At 39.7% G+C, this 25497-nt stretch overlaps 1 protein-coding gene across 1 annotated transcript; it reads left to right on the forward strand.

Annotated features, from left to right (window-relative positions):
- The first annotated feature begins 16011 nt into the window (after nucleotides 1–16011).
- Nucleotides 16012–18268, forward strand: LOC139191220 (uncharacterized). The gene is made up of 5 exons (XM_070811792.1): nucleotides 16012–16539; nucleotides 16657–16854; nucleotides 17297–17538; nucleotides 17698–17930; nucleotides 18045–18268. The coding sequence occupies exons 1-5, from the start codon at nucleotides 16012–16014 to the stop codon at nucleotides 18266–18268; spliced, it is 1425 nt and encodes a 474-aa protein (XP_070667893.1).
- The last annotated feature ends 7229 nt before the right edge of the window (nucleotides 18269–25497 follow it).

Below are 25497 nucleotides of genomic sequence, written 5' to 3' on the forward strand. Positions count from 1 at the left end.
GGGTCGCTCTTCAGAGGAACGATGTTGAGTTCGTTGCTGTCAACGATCCCATCATCACCACCGACTAGATGGTGAATTTTGATTTCAAATTTTTGATTCGAACTCATACACTTATAATACCTTGATAGATATGTTGTGCGAAGAAGGAAGACTGAAGGAAGCGTTATCACAGGTGGAAAAGATGTTTAGGGTTGGTGTGAAAGCTTCAGAACGTACTTATACGATTCTTATTAAACAAATGTTGAAGGAAGCGATTTTAACCGTGCTCGTAGCCTTTTAAACCACATGGTTAGTTCTAGTAATCAACTGACCTATTTACTGACACTACCTTTATTCACGGGAGATGGATTGTCTGCCCTTCCCTCACTTGAAAGACTTTACTTTTAGTATAAATCAGTGGTGGTGGTGTTGGTTTTGTACCCCTTGTAATACATTTGACTGCATTAATCTAAATGAAATGTGGTATTATAGTAAATTTGCAATTATATTGTTTCTTTTATATAATTTTTAATTTATTATTATTATTATTATTATTTTGGAAACTTTTTTACAGCAGGCATTGGTCGTGGTCGATTAGTACTCCACAACAGTCGTAGCGCATTATGTTAATCTATTACGGACTTTGTTCATAATTATTATATCATTAACAACGTGCTTTGCCTATGGTATAAGTTGGAACTTTTTATTACATCCAGAATCCTAACGGGCACAATATGTGTGGTGAATTTCAATCTATCACAGACATTTACTGTGGTAGATGTGGGTTTTTCTTCTAATGAGTGTTGCATTTCTTCTATTTTTGTTCGCAGAAAATCATTTAATCTCTTCATTCAATGCTTGTTACTGTGAGAAATCACACTTACTTTTTTCCCCTCTTCAATATTTTTCTAGTCACAGGTTTCACAATCAAGTAGTGGGTCTAACTCCTTATAATGACATGCAGGATTCTTTAATTTTTTGTTGGAATCAACATGTGAATAATGTAGTTCAACTCCTTATAAGTATATGCATTGTCTTTAATTTCTTGAGATACATTTTCAAATATCTTAGTTACAAATAAAGTTCTAAAAGACCCTAGGCGCTAGTTGGACAAGGGCTAGCCGCCATCCTAGCCAAGTAGGCAGATTTAGATAAATTATTATATATCGTATAAATAAGTGTCCGGTTATACTTAAAAAAATACATATTTGCATTAAGATATATAAATTGTAAAATAAAACGACATATAAATCATAAAGTATAAAATAGAATAAAAACATAAAAAATAAGCATATAATGTGCGTTCATCTAAGTACAACAAGTCTCTTCACAATTTATTCAAAAATAAAATGCAAAATAAAAGTTGTCTAATTTATGTTTAAGTGAGAGTCACGACCTAAAAGATGCCTAACCGGGCACCTAAGCAAGTCTAATCTGCTATGTGCACATATAATTGTATAACTAGCTAGCTAGCAAGTTTAATTGGTGCAAATTTGATGCTACTACGTTAGATCACATACTCCATATTTATTTATTTGCTTTTCTTTCTTCTTTTGTTTTATTCTTTACAATTGTGGGCATGTGGGTCATATTTTCTTTGTTTTTATTCAAGGTGGTGGCAAAGGGACTCACACTCTCACTTCGAAATGTGAGTGGATCAAGTATTTATACTTTCTTATTAAACCATCCCAACTCCTGTTGGTCTTCTTAATTAAGGAGATATTCATACATTTTAATTGAGTCATCGACTTTAACCCATAAACACTTGCACTAAATTTGTATGCATGTCTCTTTTTTCTTTTTTCTTTTTTTACAAAAAGAACCGATAGCATTTTCATTAATGAATAAAAACAATTACAAGGGTTGTCACAATGATACATTTTTTTGGTGGCCAATTCATTGGTCTAGAGATATTTGCATCTCGGCACCAACATAAGCACCAACGGGACAACTCTATCACCAAAACACAGATGTAACAGACCTAAAATGAGGCACACAAAATGTCATTGCCAAAAGAGAGACCAAATCAAATCATCGTTGATGAGCGAGGCCACATAACTCGACTCTGATAAGTTCTAATAAGTTAATACCAACAATACTGAAGCAACCGGATTTCAATCGTAATCCAAAGAAAGAAAGAAAGAAAAATATCAAAGACAAATGGAAATGGTAGAAGCATTTCTACCATATGTAGATGCCATCATTGTTGATCATACATCTTTGACAAATTGAGTTGTATATGAAAGTGAGACTCGCCTATATAAACAGGTGGAAGGTCGCATTATATTGGTTAGGAGAAAAGCATATAATGGGAGGTTACTTCTTTCTCCCACCAAGGTGGCATTATATTGGTGTGGAGGAAAATCATGCATATAATGGGGAGGTTTACTTCATTCTCCCACCAGTACAAACATGTTGAGATAGTTCAAATCTCTATTGGAAAAATAATATACATCTAACTAGTTATATATCTTAAAAAGAAATATTATTCCTATATCTATTTGTATCATTATATGTATTATCTCTCTAATAGAGGTGAAACCTATATGCGTTGACGGATCCTACGTCTATAGAGAGATGGTAAAAGTGATGATACAAATAGATGATAAATATAGCACTACTCTATCTTAAATCTCTATGCATCCTCCCATCTATTACACACACACACACACACACACACACACACAAAGTGTGTGTGAGATAATTTATTTTTGTTTTGAAAATTGAAGGAGAGAGGAAGAGATTGAGAGAGAACATGAGAGTGGAGAGAGAGGGAGAGAGGGAGAGAGGGAGAGAGGTTTATTTATTTATTTTTAATATTAGAGATGTTAAAATCACTTATAGGTCAGACTTAAACAAAAAAAGCAAAATTTTGTTTTGTCAAATTACTTTACTGCCCTTAACCTTTTTGTTGTGATAGAAGACTAAATAGTCTTTTCACCCTCTTCTGGTTGACAAAGAAAGTTTTATTAATATGTAGTTTATGTTGTGGCCTATATTTAATAGAGAGGTGCTGCAAAGGGAAGAGAAAGAGATTGAAGAATAGGCTTGAGGAATTGTGTGTTAATTCCATAGTCCTTGTGCCTTTATTTATAGTAATAAGAAAGAGAGAAACTTGCTCTCCAAGTAATACAAAGTATATTAGGAAAGATCTTCTAGATCCTAAATGATTCCTATTCTATCTCTATTTAGGATTTACACAATCACATATTGATAAGAACATATGTCACAACACTCCCCCTTGAGTGTGCAAATACTCAAGTAGATGGCGCATCAGATCTTCAGGCAAATGTAGAAGCAGTGGATGAAGTCATCTCGTCTAGTCAGCACAAGTAGCGAATGCGAGTCTCAAAACGAACTGAAGAATGAATGGGTGGTAAAACTTTCAAAACCTCGCTATGGCAAAACCCAAGGTGGGACAAAAGCTCATAGTTAAAGGAGAAAAGTAAGAAGTTGCATTAAGTCAAAACTATACGTCTTCTGGATGCAAGTAGAAGAGCTCACAAGGGTATGAACAACCTAGGGTGCGTGCCTCGTCAAAACCTAATTAGGTAGCAAAAACCCAGTGAAAAAATGCTCCTAATCATAGGAAAAAGAGAACATTAAGGTCAAGTGAGTATACTTCTGGATACTCCCCTTAAGTTTGACAAAACTTCCAAATGAAACTACAAGCATCACAAATGAGAAAGTTACGCATACCAAATCTTTGGACAAGCTTTTGCAAGGTAGACTTTGGCAGTGACTCCGTGTAAATGTCGGCAAGGTTGTCTAGGATTGGACTGCTTGACTTCAATCTTCTAATGCTCATGCTGATGTAGACACAATATGCTTGGTGTTGACCTGTTGGATGTATCATGATCTGGTCGATACATACAATGTTGTCTTCATGGATCGTTATTGGGACTTAACGATGGATGAAAAACACAGTGATTTTGAATATGCTCAACAAGAGTTCTCGACTACATCTCTCACGTGATAAGATACAGTGAGTCTTGGAACGATTCAAAGGTTTCGCAACAAAGGTCTATCTGGTTGACCTCTGAGATATTACGGTGTTCCTTAATGGTAAAGAAATAACCATGCGGGAACGTACCTTGTGCAATCAGACAGATGGTCTGATTCAGCGAACCCACAAGGTAGGCATCATTCCGAAGATCAATGGGGTGTGATCTATTCTGAGATGCATAGGGATAGATAAGCCCAAATCCGTAGTAACTGAAAAATATCTTTAACACCAAATTTGGTGGTGGCGTGTAGGCGCAGTGTTGCTTTATGCTGAAAGACTACAACAACAACAACAACAACAACAACAACAACAAAGCCTTTTCCCACTAAGTGGGGTCGGCTATATGAATCCTAGAACGCCATTGCGCTCGGTTTTGTGTCATGTCCTCCGTTAGATCCAAGTACTCTAAGTCTTTTCTTAGAGTCTCTTCCAAAGTTTTCCTAGGTCTTCCTCTACCCCTTCGGCCCTGAACCTCTGTCCCGTAGTCACATCTTCGAACCGGAGCGTCAGTCGGCCTTCTTTGCACATGTCCAAATCACCAGAGCCGATTTTCTCTCATCTTTCCTACAATTTCGGCTACTCCTACTGTACCTCGGATATCCTCATTCCCAATCTTATCCTTTCTCGTGTGCCCACACATCCCACGAAGCATCCTCATCTCCGCTACACCCATTTTGTGTACGTGTTGATGCTTCACCACCCAACATTCTCTGCCATACAACATCGCTGGCCTTATTGCCGTCCTATAAAATTTTCCCTTGAGCTTCAGTGGCCTACGACGGTCACACAACACGTCGGATGCACTCTTTCCATCCAGCTCGTATTCTATGGTTGAGATCTCCATCTAATTCTCCGTTCTCTTGCAAGATAGATCATAGGTAACGAAAACGGTCGCTTTTTGTGATCTTCGCTAGATTGCTCCGGTCATTAGTGTGGATAAGTATATAAATGGATAGAGATAGGAAAGCAAACACAAGATGTACGTGGTTCACCCAGATTGGCTACGTCCACGGAATAGAAGAGTTCTCATTAATTGTGAAGGGTTTACACAAGTACATAGGTTCAAGCTCTCCTTTAGTGAGTACGAGTGAATGATTTAGTACAAATGACATTAGGAAATATTGTGGGAGAATGATCTCGTAATCACGAAACTTCTAAGTATCGGAGTGTGGTGTCGTCTTGACTTGCCTTATCTGTCTCATAGGTAGATGTGGCATCTTCTCTGGAAGTACTCTTCCTCCATCCAGGGGTGGTATCTTTAACTGGTGGAGATGCACAAGGTAATGTATCAATTTCACTTGAAGCTTACTTGTAGTTTCAGGCTTGGTCAAGCGCGATACAAACCATGTAGTAGGAGTCCCCCAAGTCGCCGAGCTAGGGGGTCTGCTGAAAGAGGTGACAGACAAGGTAAGCAATCAGAGCTCCGACTGATTGTTCACCTTCTCCCCATCTTGCAGCAGCATGAAGGATAAAGAGAAGAAAAATGAGAAGAGATGATATGAGATACTTTTGCTTTTGAAGAAGTAACTTTCCACAGGCTTATTCTTGAACTGAGCTGGAGGGTTTTCTGGTTTCCTCCAGAGTATAAGGCCGACTGAAGAATTTGAGGGTCAAAACAAGTCCATCAAATCTAGAGTACGTTCCACCCTGCTGATATGGGATACTTTTGCTTTTGACAGAGTAATGGATGTATCGGCACGTGTGCTGTTACGCTTGTCTCCACATGCTTCCTTGTATCCTTCGCACTTGCCCTATCTGTTCCTCAAGCAGATGCGGAATCTTCCCTGGAAACATAAGATGTTGAAGATGAGTACTCGAGAGCAATGCCAGGTAAGTAATCAGGTAAGGAGTTCCAGGCAGTCAGTTCCTGGCTGGAAGCTTGATTCCAAGTGCTGACTGATTGCTCTCTTTCTCCTTGTCTTGCAGGTAAAAACAAGGCCAAAAGAAAAAACAGGGAAAAAGCATGATATGGGATACTCTTGCTTTTAACCCTGATGATATGAGATATTCTTGCTCTAGTATAGCTTGTTTGCAGAGGTATTATCGGGGGGAAAGAAAGCTGAATATTTCGAAAGGCTTTGTTGGGAGTGCCCTCTCAGATATGATGAAGGGTTGAGCATTTTTGCAGGTCTGCCTGTCCGTTGGGGATGGAGGTCGACATATATAGGAGTCTCCCTAACAACAAGTAGTAATGCTATTCCTTTACCCTGCTTGGTCATAGCACGGTAGTGGGAGCTGCCAGTTTCACATGTTTTAACTCTGTCAGAGCACTTTGAAAAAGTGGTCTGTGGTATCTGGCTCTCGAGATTCGGAGAACGATGCCTCTTCGATTTTTGAGAAAGCAATCATGTTGGGGGTCTGACTCTCGAGATTCGGAGAGCAGTGTCTCTTCGATTTTTGAGGAAGTAATTATGTTGGGAGTCTGGCTCTCGAGATTCGGAGGGCGGTGCCTCTTCGATTTTGGAGCAAGCAATCTTGTTGGGAGTGTTGTCTCGAATGTGAGTAAAGGTTGGACATGTTTGCTAGTCTACCTTGCCACGAAGCACAAAGGTTGACACATAGGGACTTTCCAATTATCCAGCAATGGTACTGTTCCTTTACCCTCTCTTCGATTTTGAGAAAGTAGTCATGTTGGGAGTCTGGCTCTCGAGATTCGGAGGACGGTGCCTCTTTGATTTTGGAGCAAGCAATCTTGTTGGGACTGTTTTCTCGAATGTGAGTAAAGGTTGGGCATGTTTGCTAGTCTACCTTGCCACGAAGCACAGAGGTTGACACACAGGGACTTTCCAATTATCCAGCAGTGGTACTGTTCCTTTACCCTTGTGGGTAATAATATGGTAGCTAGACCTTCAAAATTTATGTGTCTAAACTTTGTTAGTGCTGTTTCTTTGCTATTCTTTTACCTTTCTTGGTCAGAGCGATGTAGTGGGAGCTGCAAGCTTCACGTGCTCAACTTTGGCAGAGAACTTTGGCAAAGTGATCTGTGGTACCCATGAGTTATTGTTGCGTGTGGGAAGTGGGTGATTGAACAGTAAGATTCATGTGCTTTCTACTTCACCAGAAGTCTTCGACAGAATGCCCATAATTTCTGCAAAGCTGAGTGTGCGTGTGACAGGTGCTGACAAGGCTAGAAAAGTAGGTGCCTCTTTGATTTCTGAGATCGGCCCTCGTGGTCTCTGAGCAGCCCAGCTTTTGAGAAAGCGAGCGCCTCTTCGATTGATTCGGAGAACGGTGCCTCACCGATTTTTGAGAAAGCAATCATGCTGGGGGTCTGGCTCTCGAGATTCGGGGAGCAGTGTCTCTTCGATTTTTGAGAAAGTAATCATGTTGGGAGAGTGGCTCTCGAGATTCGGAGGGCGGTGCCTCTTCGATTTTGGAGCAAGCAATCTTGTTGGGAGTGTTTTCTCGAATGTGAGTAAAGGTTGGGCATGTTTGCTAGTCTACCTTGCCACGAAGCACAGAGGTTGACACACAGGGACTTTCCAATTATCCAGCAATGGTACTGTTCCTTTACCCTCTCTTCGATTTTTAAGAAAGTAGTCATGTTGGGAGTCTGGCTCTTTAGATTCGGAGGACGGTGCCTCTTCGATTTTGGAGCAAGCAATCTTATTGGGAGTGTTTTCTCGAATGTGAGTAAAGGTTGGGCATGTTTGCTAGTCTACCTTGCCACGAAGCACAGAGGTTGACATACATGGACTTTCCAATTATCCAGCAGTGGTACTGTTCCTTTACCCTTGTGGGTAATAATATGGTAGCTAGACCTTCAAAATTTATGGGTCTAAACTTTGTTAGTGCTGTTTCTTTGCTATTCTTTTACCCTTCTTGGTCAGAGCGATGTAGTGGGAGCTGCAAGCTTCACGTGCTCAACTTTGGCAGAGAACTTTGGCAAAGTTATCTGTGGTACCCATGAGCTATTGTTGCGTGTGGGAAGTGGGTGATTGAACAGTAAGATTCATGTGTTTTCTACTTCCCCAGAAGTCTTTGACAGAATGCCCATAATTTCCGCAAAGCTGAGTGTGCGTGTGACAGGTGCTGACAAGGCTGGAAAAGTAGGTGCCTCTTCGATTTCTGAGATCGGCCCTCGTGGTCTCTAGGGAGCCCAGCTTTTGAGAAAGCGAGCGCCTCTTCGATTTCTGAGATCGGCCTTCGTGGTCTTTGAGCAGCCCAACTTTTGAGAAAGCAAACGGCTCTTCGATTTCTGAGATCAACCCTCGTGATCTCTAAGCAGCCCAGCTTTTGAGAAAGCAAACGCCTCTTCGATTTCTGAGCAGGCGCCTCTTTGATTTCTGAAGCTCCGTCGAGTGCAGATTTTTACAGGGGCTGGCATTAAGTTCCAAAGCACACTTGAATCTCCACCAGTAGAAGCTTCATTCTTGCACTTCTAAGATCTTGATTTGTCCGACCTCTTCTCTCTTCAACACCTTTGAAAATGTCTGGCCCCTCCGACCGTCGTTTTGACTTGAACCTTGTTGAAGAGGCAGCCCCGCCTTCTCCAGACAACATATGGCGCCCATCCTTCGTCTCCCCAACTGGTCCTCTTACCGTTGGGGATTCCGTGATGAAGAATGATATGACCGCTGCGGTGGTGGCCAGGAACCTTCTCACTCCCAAAGATAACAGACTACTTTCCAAACGGTCTGATGAGTTAGCTGTTAAGGATTCGCTGGCTCTCAGTGTTCAGTGTGCAGGTTCTGTGTCTAATATGGCACAACGCCTATTTGCTCGAACCCGCCAAGTTGAATCATTGGCGGCTGAAGTGATGAGTCTCAAACAGGAGATTAGATGGCTCAAGCATGAGAATAAACAGTTGCACCGGCTCGCACATGACTATGCTACAAACATGAAGAGGAAGCTTGACCAGATGAAGGAAACTGATGGTCAGGTTTTACTTGATCATCAGAGATTTGTGGGTTTGTTCCAAAGGCATTTATTGCCTTCGTCTTCTGGGGCTGTACCGCGTAATGAAGCTCCAAATGATCAACCTCTGATGCCTCCTCCTTCTAGGGTTCTGTCCAGTACTGAGGCTCCAAATGATCCCCCTCCGGTGCCTTCTCTTTCTGGGGCTCTACCGACTGCTGAGACTTCTCCTAAGCAACCTTTGTGAAGGCTCCCTCTTGTGTGTTTATTTTGACTCATGTATATGTACATATTTGTAGCTTATCGGGGATATCAATAAATAAGCTTTCCTTCATTTCAACGTATTGTGTTAAATACACCAAAGCCTTCTTCGCTAAGTTCTTTGAATTTTCTTTTGTTGAAGCTTGTATGTTGAAGCTTTCTGAGTGGAGCATGTAGGTTGGGGTAGTGTTCCCTTAATTTCCCGAGTGAGGAAAACTTCTTGGTTGGAGACTTGGAAAATCCAAGTCACTGAGTGGGATCGGCTATATGAATCTTAGAACGCCATTGTGCTCGATCCTGTGTCATGTCATTCGTTAGATCCAAGTACTCTAAGTCTTTTCTTAGAGTCTCTTCCAAAGTTTTCCTAGGTCTTCCTCTACCCCTTCGGCCCTGAACCTCTGTCCCATAGTCGCATCTTCTAATCGGAGCGTCAGTAGGCCTTCTTTGCACATGTCCAAACCACCGTAACCGATTTTCTCTCATCTTTCCTTCAATTTCGGCTACTCCTACTTTACCCCGGATATCCTCATTCCTAATCTTATCCTTTCTCGTGTGCCCACACATCCAACGAAGCATCCTCATCTCCGCTACACCCATTTTGTGTACGTGTTGATGTTTCACCGCCCAACATTCTGTGCCATACAGCATTGCCGGCCTTATTGCCGTCCTATAAAATTTTCCCTTGAGCTTCAGTGGCATACGGCGGTCACACAACACGCCGGATGCACTCTTCCACTTCATCCATCCAGCTTGTATTCTATGGTTGAGATCTCCATCTAATTCTCCGTTCTTTTGCAAGATAGATCCTAGGTAACGAAAACGGTCGCTCTTTGGTATTTCTTGATCTCCGATCCTCACCCCTAACTCGTTTTGGCCTCCATTTGCACTGAACTTGCACTCCATATATTCTGTCTTTGATCGGCTGAGGCGAAGACCTTTAGATTCCAACACTTCTCTCCAAAGGTTAAGCTTTGCATTTACCCCTTCCTGAGTTTCATCTATCAACACTATATCGTCTGCGAAAAGCATACACCAAGGAATATCATCTTGAATATGTCCTGTTAACTCATCCATTACCAACGCAAAAAGGTAAGGACTTAAGGATGAGCCTTGATGTAATCCTACAGTTATGGGAAAGCTTTCGGTTTGTCCTTCATGAGTTCTTACGGCGGTCTTTGCTCCTTCATACATATCCTTTATAGCTTGGATATATGCTACTCGTACTCCTTTCTTCTCTAAAATCCTCCAAAGAATGTCTCTTGGGACCCTATCATACGCTTTTTCCAAATCTATAAAGACCATGTGTAAATCCTTTTTCCCATCTCTATATCTTTCCATCAATCTTCGTAAGAGATAGATTGCCTCCATGGTTGAGCGCCCTGGCATGAACCCGAATTGGTTGTCCGAAACCCGTGTCTCTTGCCTCAATCTATGCTCAATGACTCTCTCCCAGAGCTTCATTGTATGACTCATTAGCTTAATACCCCTATAGTTCATGCAATTTTGTACGTCGCCCTTATTCTTGTAGATAGGCACCAAAGTGCTCGTTCGCCACTCATTTGGCATCTTCTTCGTTGTTTTTCTTCTTTTAGATTCCACCATCTAGTTCTTGGGCACTTCCAAGTCTTGTTATTTTGTCTTACTCTTTTGATATGTACATCCATCACCAACAAGCGATGTTGATTAGCCACGCTCTCTCCTGGTATAACTTTGCAATCCTTACAAGTTATACGATCCCCTTTCCTCATTAGAAGAAAATCTATTTGTGTTTTTGACGACCCACTCTTGTAGGTGATCACATGTTCTTCTCTCTTCTTAAAGAAGGTGTTGGCTAAGAAGAGATCATATGCCATTGCAAAATCCAAGATAGCTTCCCCATCCTCGTTTCTCTCCCCAAAACCATGGCCACCATGAAAACCTCCATAGTTGCCTGTCTCCCTGCCCACGTGTCCATTTAAATCTCCTCCTATAAATAACTTCTCCGTCTGAGCAATTCCTTGCACCAAGTCTCCAAGATCTTCCCAAAATTTCTCCTTCGAACTCGTATCCAACCCTACTTGAGGTGCGTACGCACTAATCACATTGATAAGTTCTTGTCCTATTACAATCTTGATTGCCATGATTCTATCTCCTACCCTCTTGACATCTACAACATCTTGTACCAAGGTCTTGTCCACGATGATGCCAACACCGTTTCTCGTTCTATTTGTGCCCGAATACCAAAGTTTAAACCCTGAGTTTTCTAGATCCTTTGCCTTACTACCAACCCACTTAGTTTCTTGTAGGCACATAATATTTATCCTTCTCCTCACCATAACTTCCACTACGTCCATAGATTTTCCCGTTAAGGTTCCTATATTCCACGTTCCTAAACGCATTTTGCTCTCTTGAACTCTACCCTTCTGTCCTAGCTTCTTCACCCTCCCCCGTCTAATAGGATCAAAGTACTTCTTTTGTGTGTCCCGGGTAAAGTTGATAGGAGCATATGCTCCCAAACAACTTTGAGTGGAGTCGTTCGAAAAGAAGTTTCTATGGTCCCCTTGCTCATTTAACACTGCATCCGGGTGCCGATGGAGATACAGCGACCCTTGCTCACTTATCACTGTGCTCGGGCCACACAGCGCGCCACTTACGGGTGACGCCCTAGCTTTAGCGCGATTTTGTTCTGGATTCATTTTCATAAGGATTCGACGTGATCATGGAGTGCCGGCTGTCGACTACCTGACGCCCTCCCCCTCCTCCTTTATCCGGGCTTGGGACCGGCCATGTAAGACATAGGCGGAGTTTTTATGCTGAAAGACTATCAGCACATAATATATCTGATCCTAGTGCATTTGAGCTAAGTACAACAAACGCCCATGGTATTTAGATATGGCTTCCTCACGTTCCAATATGGAACTTTATGCTCCATACCCTCTGTAAAGGTCTCATTTGCATCTAGCATACAGACGATCAGGGTATACTTTAGACGTAACACCTTCTGGTTTAGTTCGAGTGGTGGACCAGAATACCATCAGAACTAGCTTGAAACTTCAAATTGAGGTAATGTCAAGTTCTCCTAAGATCATTTATCTTAAATTCTGACTTTAGGTGTGAGTTAGTATTCTCAACTCTAGCAATTTCAGATTTTGTACACGTAGGGGCATATATCCCTAACTGATCAAATATTCACTTAGACAGGTATACCTCATCCCCCCAGATAATTCTATATCCGTAAAGTGAAGGCCTCTTGAGAACCGAGAGGATGTTCTTATGGTCTAGAATTATTTGAATCAATACGTGTAAGTCATTTGGAAACTTCATGTAGGGTTCGTATTAGGATCCCAGAGATACTACAACCACATTTGTAATGCTACAATTAATCACGTAGTGTATGAAAGAAACCTTGTGCCACAAGGTGTCATTCACACTATTTCATGCATCTCATTTGTCATCAATTGATTCTTTTAGTTGACTAATCAGTTCTATATTGACATTAATCAACGGAACGCGGTTCGTTATCGTCGCTTTTCATTTATATCAGTAGTTACCATATAAATGAAACATCATCTATGATAATCTCATTCCAATTCCATATCTCATCCAAACTAGTATACTAGATCAAGAACTTTAGGTCTCAGGAGTAATCCGGATTTAATCTCATGAGATGAAAAGGATTGAGACAACAATCGAGGGGCAGATTTGTTTGTGCCATGTTCCTCCAATTTTGGGGAAGTGAATCCTCGAATCGAGTGATCTGCCATGCTTTTGGCGCATGATAGATTGATTGGCTAGCCGCCAATGTACGAGGGTCGGCCATGGTAATGGCGTTCCTATTTTCAGGACGAAGGTCAATCGTACATTTGGTACACATCTTTGCAGGCACATTTGCAGCTGGTATGTGTGACCTCGTCACTTTTGCTAGATTAGAAGAAGTGTCTGGTTATACTCTGACGATCTAGATTGGGATCAAGATGAGACATAGTGGGGATGTCCACGATAATTTGCGTCGTTCTTTAGGAACATTGACGTTTTTATCTCCTCCTAACGACGGGAAGACTGTCTCATAAAAGTGACAATCCGTAAAATAAGCGGTAAAGAGATCGCCTGTCAAAGGTTCTAAGTAACGAATATTAGAAGAAGAATAATAACTGACATTGATTTCCATCCTTCCCTAAGGACCCCTTTGTTCTTTTGTACATAAGGGCGACACAAATGGCATATAGACCGCACAACCAAAGACGCACATATTCGATATGTCGGGTTCGGATCTAGTAACCAACTGACACGTGCTTTATAAGGTTGGGTTGTGACGGGCCTCAGGTTGACCAACAAGGTTCCTTGCAATATTGCATGGCCCCAAGCAGAGATCAGGAACTTGGTACGTATGACCAATTGATCACGCAATCATTTGAAAGCGTTTAATGAATGCTTCTGTTGGGTCGTTCTGGGTATGAACATGGGGTACTTGATGTGCAACTTGAAATCCCAACCAACATGCAATATCCATCGAAAGTTTTCGATGTAAATTCTCAAACTTATCAAATCAAATAAATTTGATCAGATAATTAGGGTGGTGAGCCCTCATCTTGTTAATCTGAGCCACCATTATGGAGAATGCAGCTTGTGGACACCAGCCACACGTGTGACTAACGTGTAGAAGTATCAACCGATACTATAAAGTATCTAAATAGTCTGTAGAGTGGTTGAATTAGTCCAAAAATACTCCTTTTCGAATCCGTTGTAAAAAAATGGAGGGTGCTAAGGTATAATACGTATCTAGGTATGTGATAGGAGCATATTTGTGTGACTTAGTTAGCTTGTTTTCTTGCATTTACTTAGCTAGTTTCTACTTATTATAGTGTTTTAAACTATTTTCGTGTGTTTGTAGGTCCTAATGGCAAAGTTGGCCAGAAAGTGCATTTTGGTGCAGTTTTGGGCTGAAATAGATTGCATGCATATGGAGCAAGTTGGATGGACGATTTTGGTGCTTAAATGAGGCTAGGAATGTGCTACAAATCTGGAGAAATTATTTCAAGACTTGGAAGATAAGGAATCGGCAAGAAAGAAGGAACATTATCCAAACCTTATCCAAACTGCCTTATCTTATCCAAACTGTAACTAACCTTATCTTATCTTATCCTATCCTAATATTTTCCTAACTTAATTCTTGCTGCAATGGGGAGTTAATTTCTAATTTAAATCACTTAGAAACCTTTCTAGAAGGCCTTATCTGTTCCTACATTGGTGCTGCATGTTTTTAGACCTTGTTCTTCTAGAAATCAGCCACATAACATTGTTTCTAGAATTCCTTACAAAAGTGGTGCCCCAAACCCTTCTAGAAACCCTAAAATCTGCATAAACCCTAATCTTTTCCCCATTGGATTGAGGCCCAAGCCTTTGTCGAAAATCCTAAGCCTTTTCCCATCAGAATTTGTCAAAACCCTAGGCTATAAATATGTGTTTTCAGCCATAATTTTGCACCACCACCCTCCATATAATTCTACACCCCTTTCAGCAGCAAAAACACCACCCAACTCACCATAATTTGTTCTACACCACCACCCATTCAAAAATCCATATTTTGCCTCAAAGGAGAGATGACAAGACCTTGCCTTGGCTTCCATTGGAGAATGAGGAGTGTGCTACAAGCCTACCTGCATCATTTGGATTTTCTAGAGTTCTTTCTTCCCTTGTTTTGTTTCCATGTTTATTTCAGATTGCTTTTCAATTGTTATGAACATGTGTAACTAATTTTCTTATTAGTTAGAGGTGAATTCGAAGCCATGGACATATGTTTGATATGAATTGATTACCTTCAATTTTTGTTTCGTAAAACATGAATGTGGTTTACTTATTTGATTGATTGAAGACTTATTTATGTATGTTGATTAGGGGTGCACACTTCATTTTCATGCATGAATCTGATGCTAAAGTATAAGGGAGTTTCACCTAGTCGTTATGAACTTATATTTACAAGTAGTGGAGGTTGCTAGTCACAATCGTGTTAGGTAAATCAATGGCAGGAGTATCATGCAGTTCATAGTTACGAATGTTATGTCAATGCTTATGATTTTCATAGAACTTAATGACCTTTGATTGTATCTCTATCATGCTGTTCATATAGGGAACTTGAGAAAAATAATTTGGTTGCCGATACGTATTCCATCCAATTCAATGAACTTAGGAAAATCTGAAAGTTAATTTGTGCTTTTCACGATTAATTTGGGGCATTGTCGTTCATGGTTTAAAGAAACAATACTGGAAATCAATTTATGTTGTATATGTTTCATGTGTGGAGAAGAATCCTCTAGCTAGCTTTTCACCCTTGAATTCACCTAAATTTGTTTTTACCTTGCTTTGTTTATGCAAGTTATTTGTTTTAGTTAATTTCGTCCAAGTCAATCCCCCCTTTAATTAAGTGTGTTAGATTAGTTAGAAAAGTGTTTGAATCTGTCCAATTTATTTTTTTGAGTCAAGTAAGTCTTAAATTCGTCCAAATAACTCTTAAAGTCAGTTTTGAGTCTTTTTGATTGTTTTGTGTTGTTTTGAGTTAGTTTAGTTTGTTTTGAGTCATATAAGTCTAGTTAAGAGTCTTAGAGTCTAGTTTTGTGTTCTTAAGTCAGTTTTTAGTAGATTTGCATCCCTATTTAATCTCTGGTCTAGAACGATCCCTACTTGCATCTTTACTACAATTGTCAACAATAGGGTTTAATTTGAGTGTTAGAATATTTCACACCAAATTTTGGCGCCGTTGCCGGGGATTAGCAAACTTGCTAATCCCTTTTGTTTGAGTCGTGTCAAAGTGTGTCCGTGTGGTCAGATTTGTGTGCCCGTGTGTGTGTGTGTGTTTGTGTTTATGTTTGTCTTTGCCGTGCATTCTACTTGGTTCCTGAGTTGTTTGTGTTCCTTGTTTCAAGTACTAGTTTATGACTCGTAGTTCTCAACCTATTCGTTCAAACATCTTGGAATTTGACAACGATTTTGAACAAACTTTTAGAAGAAAGAGGAAGCAACCTAAACCAAGTCCCCCTAGTTCAGATTCTGAATTTGAAGAAGAAGAAGAAGAAGAACAATTCATGGCAACGGATAATCGTACAATCAAAGAACTTTCAGCCTCAGGGTTAGACAACGTCGTGCCCCTTTGCATTCAATACCCTGTGGCTGCCCAAGGAAAGACCGATGAGTTCGAATTGAAGTCAAGATTGCTGCATCATATTCCCAAATACCATGGGCTGTCCATGGAAGATCCAAACAAGTACTTGAAGGAATTCGAAGTTGTTTGTTCAAGAATGACACCAATTAACATCGATGGGAGCATTTTAAAGATGAAAGATTTTCCATTCTCTTTTTTGGAAAAGGCTAAGGATTGGTTGTACGAATTGGCACTTGGAACCGTCACTTCTTGGGAAAGCATGAAAAGAGCATTCTTAGAGAAATTCTTCCCAACTTCAAGAGTCATTCTTTTGAGGAAGAGGATTAGTGGCATTCAACAAAACCAAGGAGAGTTATTTCCAGCGTATTATAAGCGTTTTAAAACATTAGTTGCATCCTGCCCACAACATTAAATGAAGGAAGAACTTTTGATTCAATATTTCTACGAAGGACTTCTTCCAATTGAGAGACAAATGCTTGATGCTTCAGTGGGTGGTGCGTTGGTTGACAAAACACCGGTTGCTGCCAAAACTTTAATTGCCAACCGCGCCTTGAATGCACAACAATATGAAGGAGTTGAACAAAGGGAGCCCCCATGGCAACAACATGTGAATGAGGTAAGTGCAATATCTGAAATTCAATCTCAATTGGCTAATCTCACTCTTCTTGTGTCATAGGTTGTCGATGGATGCAAAGTGCAAAGAATTACACCAAGTGTGTGGCGTGTGCTCTATGCAAGGGCACCTCAATGATCAATGTCCTCTATTGATAGAAAATTGAGGATGGGAAAGTGCCAACGCCATAGGTTATCAAGGCCAAAATCAGCCCAAATATGATCCATACGCCGACATTTACAATCCGGGCTGGAGAGATCATCCAAATATAAGGTGGAAGGAGTCTTAACAACCTCAACAACAAGAGGGATTTCGACAAACACCCCTTGGGATGTTTGCAAGGCCATATGCACCAACTTAACCTCAATCACAATCTGCCCAACCAAAAACAGGTTCGTCCATGGATAATGATCAAATTGTTCAAATATTAACCACTTTGGCGCAGGGAGTTCAAAATCAAACTCAAGCAATGCAAACTCACGCCAAAAAGGTGGATGAATTGGAGAAGCAAATAGGGCATATTTCAGAGTTCCTTGGGCAATTTAGAGAACAAGGCAAATTGCCTAGTTCAACTGTTGCAAATCCAATGAGAGGATTTGAAACTGCCAAGGCCATCACGTTAAGAAGTGGAACGGAAGTTGGAACTAACCCACAACCATCCAAATCAAGTCAAAGGGAAGATGAAAGGTTGCTGATTGAAGAGGAGGAGAAAGACAAGCCCACGACAAGGGTAGCATAACCCTTGCCGCAGCCACTTAAGCAACTTAAGTCGTCCAACTCAGGTAAGGTGGTTCCAAATTCAATTGTTTCTAACGTTATTCCTCCGAATGTGCCTTTTCCTAGCAGATTTATGCAAGCCAAGAACAAAGAGAAGGAAAAAGACATTCTGGAGATGTTTAGGAAGGTGCATGTCAATATCTCGCTCCTTGATGCTATAAAGAAAATCTTGAAGTATGCCAAGTTTTTTAAGAAGCTTTGTACAACAAGGAAACGGATTCGGGAGAAAGAGGTGGTACATGTAAGTGAGAATGTCTCTGCAATGTTGAAAAGAAAGCTGCCACCTAAATGCAAAGATCCAGGTAGTTTTACTATCCCTTGCGTAATTGGTAATACAAGGTTTGAACATGCCATGCTAGATTTAGGTGCTTCCATTAATGTCATGCCATATTTTATTTATGCATCTATGAATCTAGGAGAGCTTAAAAATGATGGAGTTATTATCCAATTAGCCGATCATTCTAATGCATATCCAAAAAGAGTTTTGGAGGATGTTTTGGTGCAGGTAGACCATTTGATTTTTCCTACAGATTTTTACGTGCTTGAAATGGAGGATTCAGCCCACTCTCCATCATTGCCACTTTTACTTGGACGACCTTTCATGAAAACAGCTCAAACCAAGATTTATGTGGCCAAATGAGCAGTCACTATGGCGTTTGGTGGTGACATGATTAATTTTAATGTTTCTGACTTTGTGGAGAAGCCTAATGATGCTTGTTCTTGTTTTGCCATTGATGTAGTTAAAAATATAGGGCAAGAACGTTCTTCACCAATCAAGAAGGAGGAATCTAGCACCACCATCGAAGAGGGAAGTGGAGTGGAGCACAAGAAACACCCCACTATCCTCAAAACACCCAATCTGGCCGAGAGCACCTCTCATGCATTTGTTGATAGTGTTGCCACTTTTGAACCTTCATTACAGTACATCGGTGAGCCACCTATTCCTATTCCCATTTCCATTAATAGGTTGTTAGCATCTTTGCTGCAGGTACCCAATCGAATTTAAGGTGGTGGGACACTTTACATTGACTTTAGGAAGTTGAACGCCACAATGAGGAAAGATCACTATCCCCTGCCGTTCATAGATCCACTGTATAGAAATTTTGAGGAACATATCGGGGAGGATGTACCCCTCCATGCCGTGGACTACAATGGAGCTTAAATGGAGGTATCGTTCGGCTGGAAGATATTAAAGCAAGCGCTTCTTGGGAGGCAACCCATGTGTTCAAACGAGGAAATAAAGGAATTCTAGCCCCATAACCAGATTTGCGTTCTTAAACCCTACTCTTTCTTGCTTTTACTTTGCAATGATTGTCGTGTTTGTTAGTTATGCCGTTTGTTTGTTTATGTGTGAGTCTATGTTTGAAACATTGAGGACAATGTTTGGTTTAAGTGTGGGAGGGTAAACAGATTGTTTTTCATGTTTTTTATGCCATATTTTTTGGTTTTTACCACCTATCACTTCTAAAAATTGTTACTCACTGTTTTTAAGTGTTTTTATTGTGTTTTGAAGTGTTTTTATGTCATATAACAGAAAAAGAAAGAAAAAATCGAAAAAGTTTTGAAAAACCCAAAAATAGTCGTTTTTAGAGTTGTTTTGTTTTGTTTGTGTGTGTCTTAGGGTACCTTTCAACACAATGATGAGGATTTGGTTTTTAATTCCATGACTGTTAAAGAAAGTTACAAACATGGGTGGAAGTTTGATATGCTCTTTGGTTTATGCTTGGTTGTAGTTAACGTTTACAAATTCACATGTAATCACAAAAGAAAAAAATCAGTTTTTGTAACATGCTTGAAGGAAGGAACTCAAACTAACGCTACAACCCTGAGAAACTTGAGCCTATACCTTTGTTTGGAGAGTTATTAATCTGTGAATTTTTGTTTTCTAAAGTCGTTGCATGATCTCATTATTTCTTTGCTTGGTTGCTACTTAGAATGCGTTTTATCACTTTAGTTCCAAATACTAGAACTCATTCCTATTTCATTCAAAGCTTAAAATTGAGTGCATAACATATAACAAGATGAAGTTGTTAGTAGATAAAACCAGAGCAAAAAAAAGTCGTATCCCTTTGCATTCTTATTGTAGGTTTAACCCCTTTGAGCCTTTGTTAGCCTATTTTCTTTGTTAGCCCACATTATCCTTACCTAGCCTAGAATAGGACTATCCATACCCTTGTTCTTAAAGTATAGTAGAGCATGACTTAGAGAGAATTCCTTTTGATCAAACATATTGCAGAAATCAAGTGTGGGGGAAGGATATATGCACAGGTTTGAAAAGAAAAAAAAAGATAAAAGAAAAAAAAAAGAACAAAACGTGAAAAAGAAGAAAAAGAAAGAAAAAATTGTGGAATAAGTGAGAATGAACTCACAAGTATTGGTTGTTGAAGAAAGGGTCTAAAAAGTTTGAATATGACCCTAAGTGTACGAAATCCCCTTAGTGTTTCAAATTATTTGCTGCATTCAAGAGTGAATGCCAAGTTGATTTCATTGCTTTGCTTACTATTGCTTTAAGAACGTTTATTTTTCCTTACCCTTCTTTGTTAGCCAATACCCTTAGCCCTGTTACAACCCTTAGACTTCTATCTTGATTGTTATGTGTTTCAATAGGTGGAGTTTGAAATTGGTACGAGCATATGGTATCCCTGGTTCTCGCGTCTAAGTAGTAGCATTCCGTTCATGAGATCATATACATGTTTATGTTAATAACTCCAGAAAGTGCTTTCTTTGTTTAAAAACATATGTGAGTGTTTAGTCTACATATTTACATCAACCTTCTCACATATACCTAGTATAGGGAGTGTAGTCAGAAAATCTGAGTGAAAATAAAGAGTATATCCGGTGAGGAATTGAGTGAATTCTCTAAGGCATGTTACTACATTCAAAAATATTGTTTTAATTGATTAAATGCGAGCTAGTAAGTGGTGACTGTGATTAAGTATGTGCTCAAGAGTAAGGATGGCTAAAATCTATGTAAGTAGTGATTTTTAACATGTCACGTTTCATTGGAAATCCCTGAGGTAAACGTTGGAAGGTTTAGGTCTTGTTTTGTTTGTTTTGCTCGAGGACTGGCAAAAGCTAAGTATGGGGGAATTTCATAGGAGCATATTTATGCGACTTAATTAGCTTGTTTTCTTGCATTTACTTAGCTAGTTCTCTACTTATTATAGTGTTTTAAGCTATTTTTGTGTGTTTGTAGGTCTTAATGGAAAAATTGGCCAGAAAGTGCATTTTGGTGCAGTTTTGGGCTGAAATAGATTGCATGCATATGGAGCAAGTTGGATGGATGTTTTTTGTGCTTAAATGAGGCTAGGAATATGCTACAAATCTGGAGATATTATTTCAAGACTTGGAAGATAAGGAATTAGCAAGAAAGAAGGAACATTATCCAAACCTTATCCAAACTGCCTTATCTTATCCAAACTGTAACTAACCTTATCTTATCCTATCATATCTTAATCTTTTCCTAACTTAATTCCTGCTACAAAGGGGAGTTAATTTCTGATTTAAATCACCTAGAAACCTTTCTAGAAGGTCTTATCTGTTCCTACATTGGTGCTACATGTTTTTAGGCCTTGTTCTTCTAGAAATCAGCCACATAACATTGTTTCTAGAATTCCCTACAAAAGTGGCGCCCCAAACCCTTATAGAAACCTAAAATCTGCACAAACCCTAATTCTTTTCCCCCTTGGATTGAGGCCCAAGCCTTTATCGAAAATCCTAAGCCTTTTCCCATCAGAATTTGTCAAAACCCTAGGATATAAACATGTGTTTTCAGCCATAATTTCGCACCACCACCCCCATATAATTCTACACCCCTTTCAACCGCAAAAACACAACCCACCACACCATAATTCGTTCTACACCACCACTTATTCAGAAATCCATATTTTGCCGCAGAGGAGAGAGGACAAGACTTTGCCGTGGCTTCCATTGGAGAAGGATGAGTGTGCTGCAAGCCTACCTGCATCCTTTGGAGTTAAGGATGAGTGTGCTGCAAGCCTACCTGCATCCTTTGGAGTTTCTAGAGTTCTTTCTTCCCTTGTTTTGTTTCCATGTTTATTTCAGATTGCTTTTCAATTGTTATGAACATGTGTAACTAATTTTCTTATTAGTTAGAGGTGAATTCGAAGCCATGGACATATATTTGATATGAATTGATTACCTTCAGTTTTTGTTTCGTAAAACATGAATGTGGTTTACTTATCTGATTGATTGAGAACTTATTTATGTATGTTGATTAGGGGTGCACACTTCATTTTCATGCATGAATCTGATGCTAAAGTATAAGGGAGTTTCACTTAGTTGTTATGAACTTATATTTACAAGTAGTGGAGGTTGCTAGTCACAATTGTGTTAGGTAAATCAATGGTAGGAGTATCATGCAGTTCATAGTTATGAATGTCATGTCAATGCTTATGATTTTCATAGAACTTAATGATCTTTGATTGTATCTCTATCATGTTGTTCATATAGGGAACTTGAGAAGAATAATTTGGTTGCCGATGCGTATTCCATCCAATTCAATGAACTTAGGAAAATCTGAAAGTTAATTTGTGCTTTTTCACGATTAATTTGGGGCATTGTCATTCATGGTTTAAAGAAACAATACTGGAAATCAATTTATGTTGCATATGTTTCATGTGTGGAGAAGAATCCTCTAGCTAGCTTTTCACCCTTGAATTCACCTAAATTTGTTTTTACCTTGCTTTGTTTATGCAAGTTATTTGTTTTAGTTAATTTCGTCCAAGTCAATCCCCCCTTTAATTAACTGTGTTAGATTAGTTAGAAGAGTGTTTGAATCTGTCCAATTTAGTGTTTTGAGTCAAGTAAGTCTTAAATTCGTCCAAATAACTCTTTAGAGTCAATTTTGAGTCTCTTTTATTGTTTTGTACTGTTTTGAGTTAGTTCAGTTTGTTTTGAGTCATATAAGTCTAGTTAAGAGTCTTAGAGTCTAGTTTTCTGTTTTTAAGTTTATGTTTGTGTTCTTAAGTCAGTTTTTAGTAGATTAGCATCCCTAGTTAATCCCCAGTCTAGAACGATCCCTACTTATATCTTTACTACAATTGTCAACAATAGGGTTTAATTTGAGTGTTAGAATATTTCACATCAGTATGATGTCTTTACTTATAGTAAGAAGATGCCCAAAATGGTGCATCACAGATCATCCTAGTTATCCAAACGTTCATCCATAAAATTACTTTGGATTCGCGGGCTTCTAGCTTGCCACATAGTGGGCCTGAATGGGTATATCCATTCGTTAAGCGTTCTATCCTCTCTAGAATATGCATTTTGGCTATATTCGTAGGAAGTGCAATATGGTAATATGCTAAGGAATTTTACTCTATTTTTCTATATTGGCTTCAATATGGTAATAATTCTCTCGAATATCCTTAAAGCTCAAAAAATGGCGTTATTTCGGAACGAATGAGTATAAGGATTCCCTTTATGGTAAAATTAGTACCATTAGACAATATAGGAAAGTGCCATGCCCCATAATCAGGTTGGATACGCCTAAAAGGTTGTCAGGGGATGATTAGGTAATAAGTTAGCATAGAACCAGATAGCTAACTTCCCCACAAAACATACCTAAGCATGAGTTAATTGTAGTCACATGTGGTAATTTTCGTTAAATAACTCTTATTCAAGAAAATTTTCATTAATTAACTCTTATTCAAGAATAATAATGACATTCAAACACTAATCTTAAATCCTAGAAAAAAATAAATTATTCATAAATTAAACCAAATATACAAGGCGGTTCGCCCAATACGGCCTTCCATGGAAAATTTCGTTCTTCTAAATGTATTAAGTGGAGCAAAATTAGTCTCACAGATTGACTACGGGAATGGTACTCCTTAACAACATAGGTAAAAGCACATAAAAGTGCATAACCAACGCTTTATTTCATCAAAACTGAATTAGATTCTACAGGGTTAAGGTTTGGGAATACTATCCCTTATTCTTGAAGTTTTTTAGGTGCCAAGGATCATGCTTCGGGCGTGATACTACCTCTTGGCAGGCTTGATTCTACCATATGTTGTAAAACAAACTCGAAATGGGATTGTGAGAGAAAGACAGACCCAGACTTGGGTTCGGTAGGTTGCAACAGAAACTGGAGAGGTCTGCTTGGTAGCCTTTGTCGAAGCAAAGCACTAATATTCGATACATCTCTGCTGAAGCAGAGCATGCCCATCGGTGCATCTCTACCGAAGCAAAGCATGCATGTCAGTGTATCCCTGCCAAAGCAGGACACCACCATTTTGTAGACTCCAGCTGAAACTAGGTCTATACCGTTCGCTAGCTCCCAGCCGAATTGTTGGGGTACCATTCTTTCACAAATATGGTAGTAATCAGATCTGAGAATTTGGTGACATATGCTCTCTATACTGCTACTTCAAGAGCAATTTAGATATAGAAGGACGAGAAAGATTTTCTTCCAGTCAAAAAATCGATCAGATATAAACTTTAGAATTGTACCTATTCATGAACGTAAAGGTTTCAATCATGTTTTGATTTAGGCAAGAATTTATCTTTGCATGATTGGAAACGGTCCATAACGAGTCAAAGAGCCATGAAGTCCTCGGCAGTGAGGTAATTCCATTTGATATGCTTCAGGCATGAATCTTCGAATGAAGATCATGGCAGAGGCTTATTCAGCTTTTCCACACCATAACTGACTACAATGATTTTCCAGCTAGTCGTAGTCAAGCGAGGTGTCACGTCTTATATCCACATAAAGTAGTTTCTTATTCGAAACTTCCAAATCAGTGAAATCGAACTTGTTACAGTTCAACAATATGCTGAATGGCACAAACAAGAATATGATTGGTGTTTTAGGAAATAAAATTTCCATAAACATCAAAGTTAGAACATTCATGTTCTAAGACATGGTTTGGTTTAAACGGATTTAAGCATGGAGAACTTCGGGTCTCAACATGAGTGTTGCACGTTAAGAAACTTCAGGTTTCGATGGCACTTTTCTAAAACTTCGGGTTCGGAATTATGAACTTCAAGTTCATAATACCTGCAAACAAACGCAATATATACAAAAATATGCAACAAGAAAATATGCAAATATGTATAGATTTTATAATTTAATTATTTGGACTTCGAGGTCAAAATTAAAAGTTGGGCGAAAAAATTTAAAAACCCATAAAGCCTAAAAAAATAGGCACTATAATTGGTGGCCCAAGGCATTGGTCCAAAGCCCATGGTGGCTTTTTGAAAAAAAAAATGGAACCTGGGAGCCCAAACCCAAAAAAAATGGGGCTGGGGTCTATTCGGGCCAGCAGGTCAGGCCCATACATACCCAAAAATAAAAGAAGGGCGCTGCAGACCTAAATCAACAAAAGCCATACGTGGGCGCTGATCGGGTGTGGCAAGGTGCAGGGGAAGAAAATAGAAGCCCATAATAGCTTAACTATTTTGCGGGCCGAAAAGAAGCAAGCCAACAAGGCCTAAAAGGCTGGTGACAAGTTAAAGCCCAAATGGGCTTGCGATGCGGGCCAAACGAGAACAAGCCCAATAGGGCTCAGGTCTGGACCAAGAAGCACCCCAGCAACACTGGGTGTGTTCACCAGCGAAGGAAGTCAGTGCCGCCGCTTTCGGCGACGGTGTCTTGGTTGGGAAACCTGGGGAGTGAGTTTCAATGCATGATGATTCATCGATGAACCAGTCTAAACGACGGAGGAGGATCCTCAATGTCAGGGAAGGGTAGAACCCAGGGGATTCGATTCGGGAATCTATGATTTCGATGAATTTCAACTGAAATTCAAAGAACATCATTGCAGTTGACGATGAAAACCCAAACTAACACAACTGCAGGTCGTGGTGTCCAGAAAGAAGGATGCAAAGCTGTAGTCTAGCTTC

Source organism: Malus domestica, chromosome 14 (assembly GCF_042453785.1).
Source record: "Malus domestica chromosome 14, GDT2T_hap1".
NCBI classification, from domain to species: domain Eukaryota; kingdom Viridiplantae; phylum Streptophyta; class Magnoliopsida; order Rosales; family Rosaceae; genus Malus; species Malus domestica.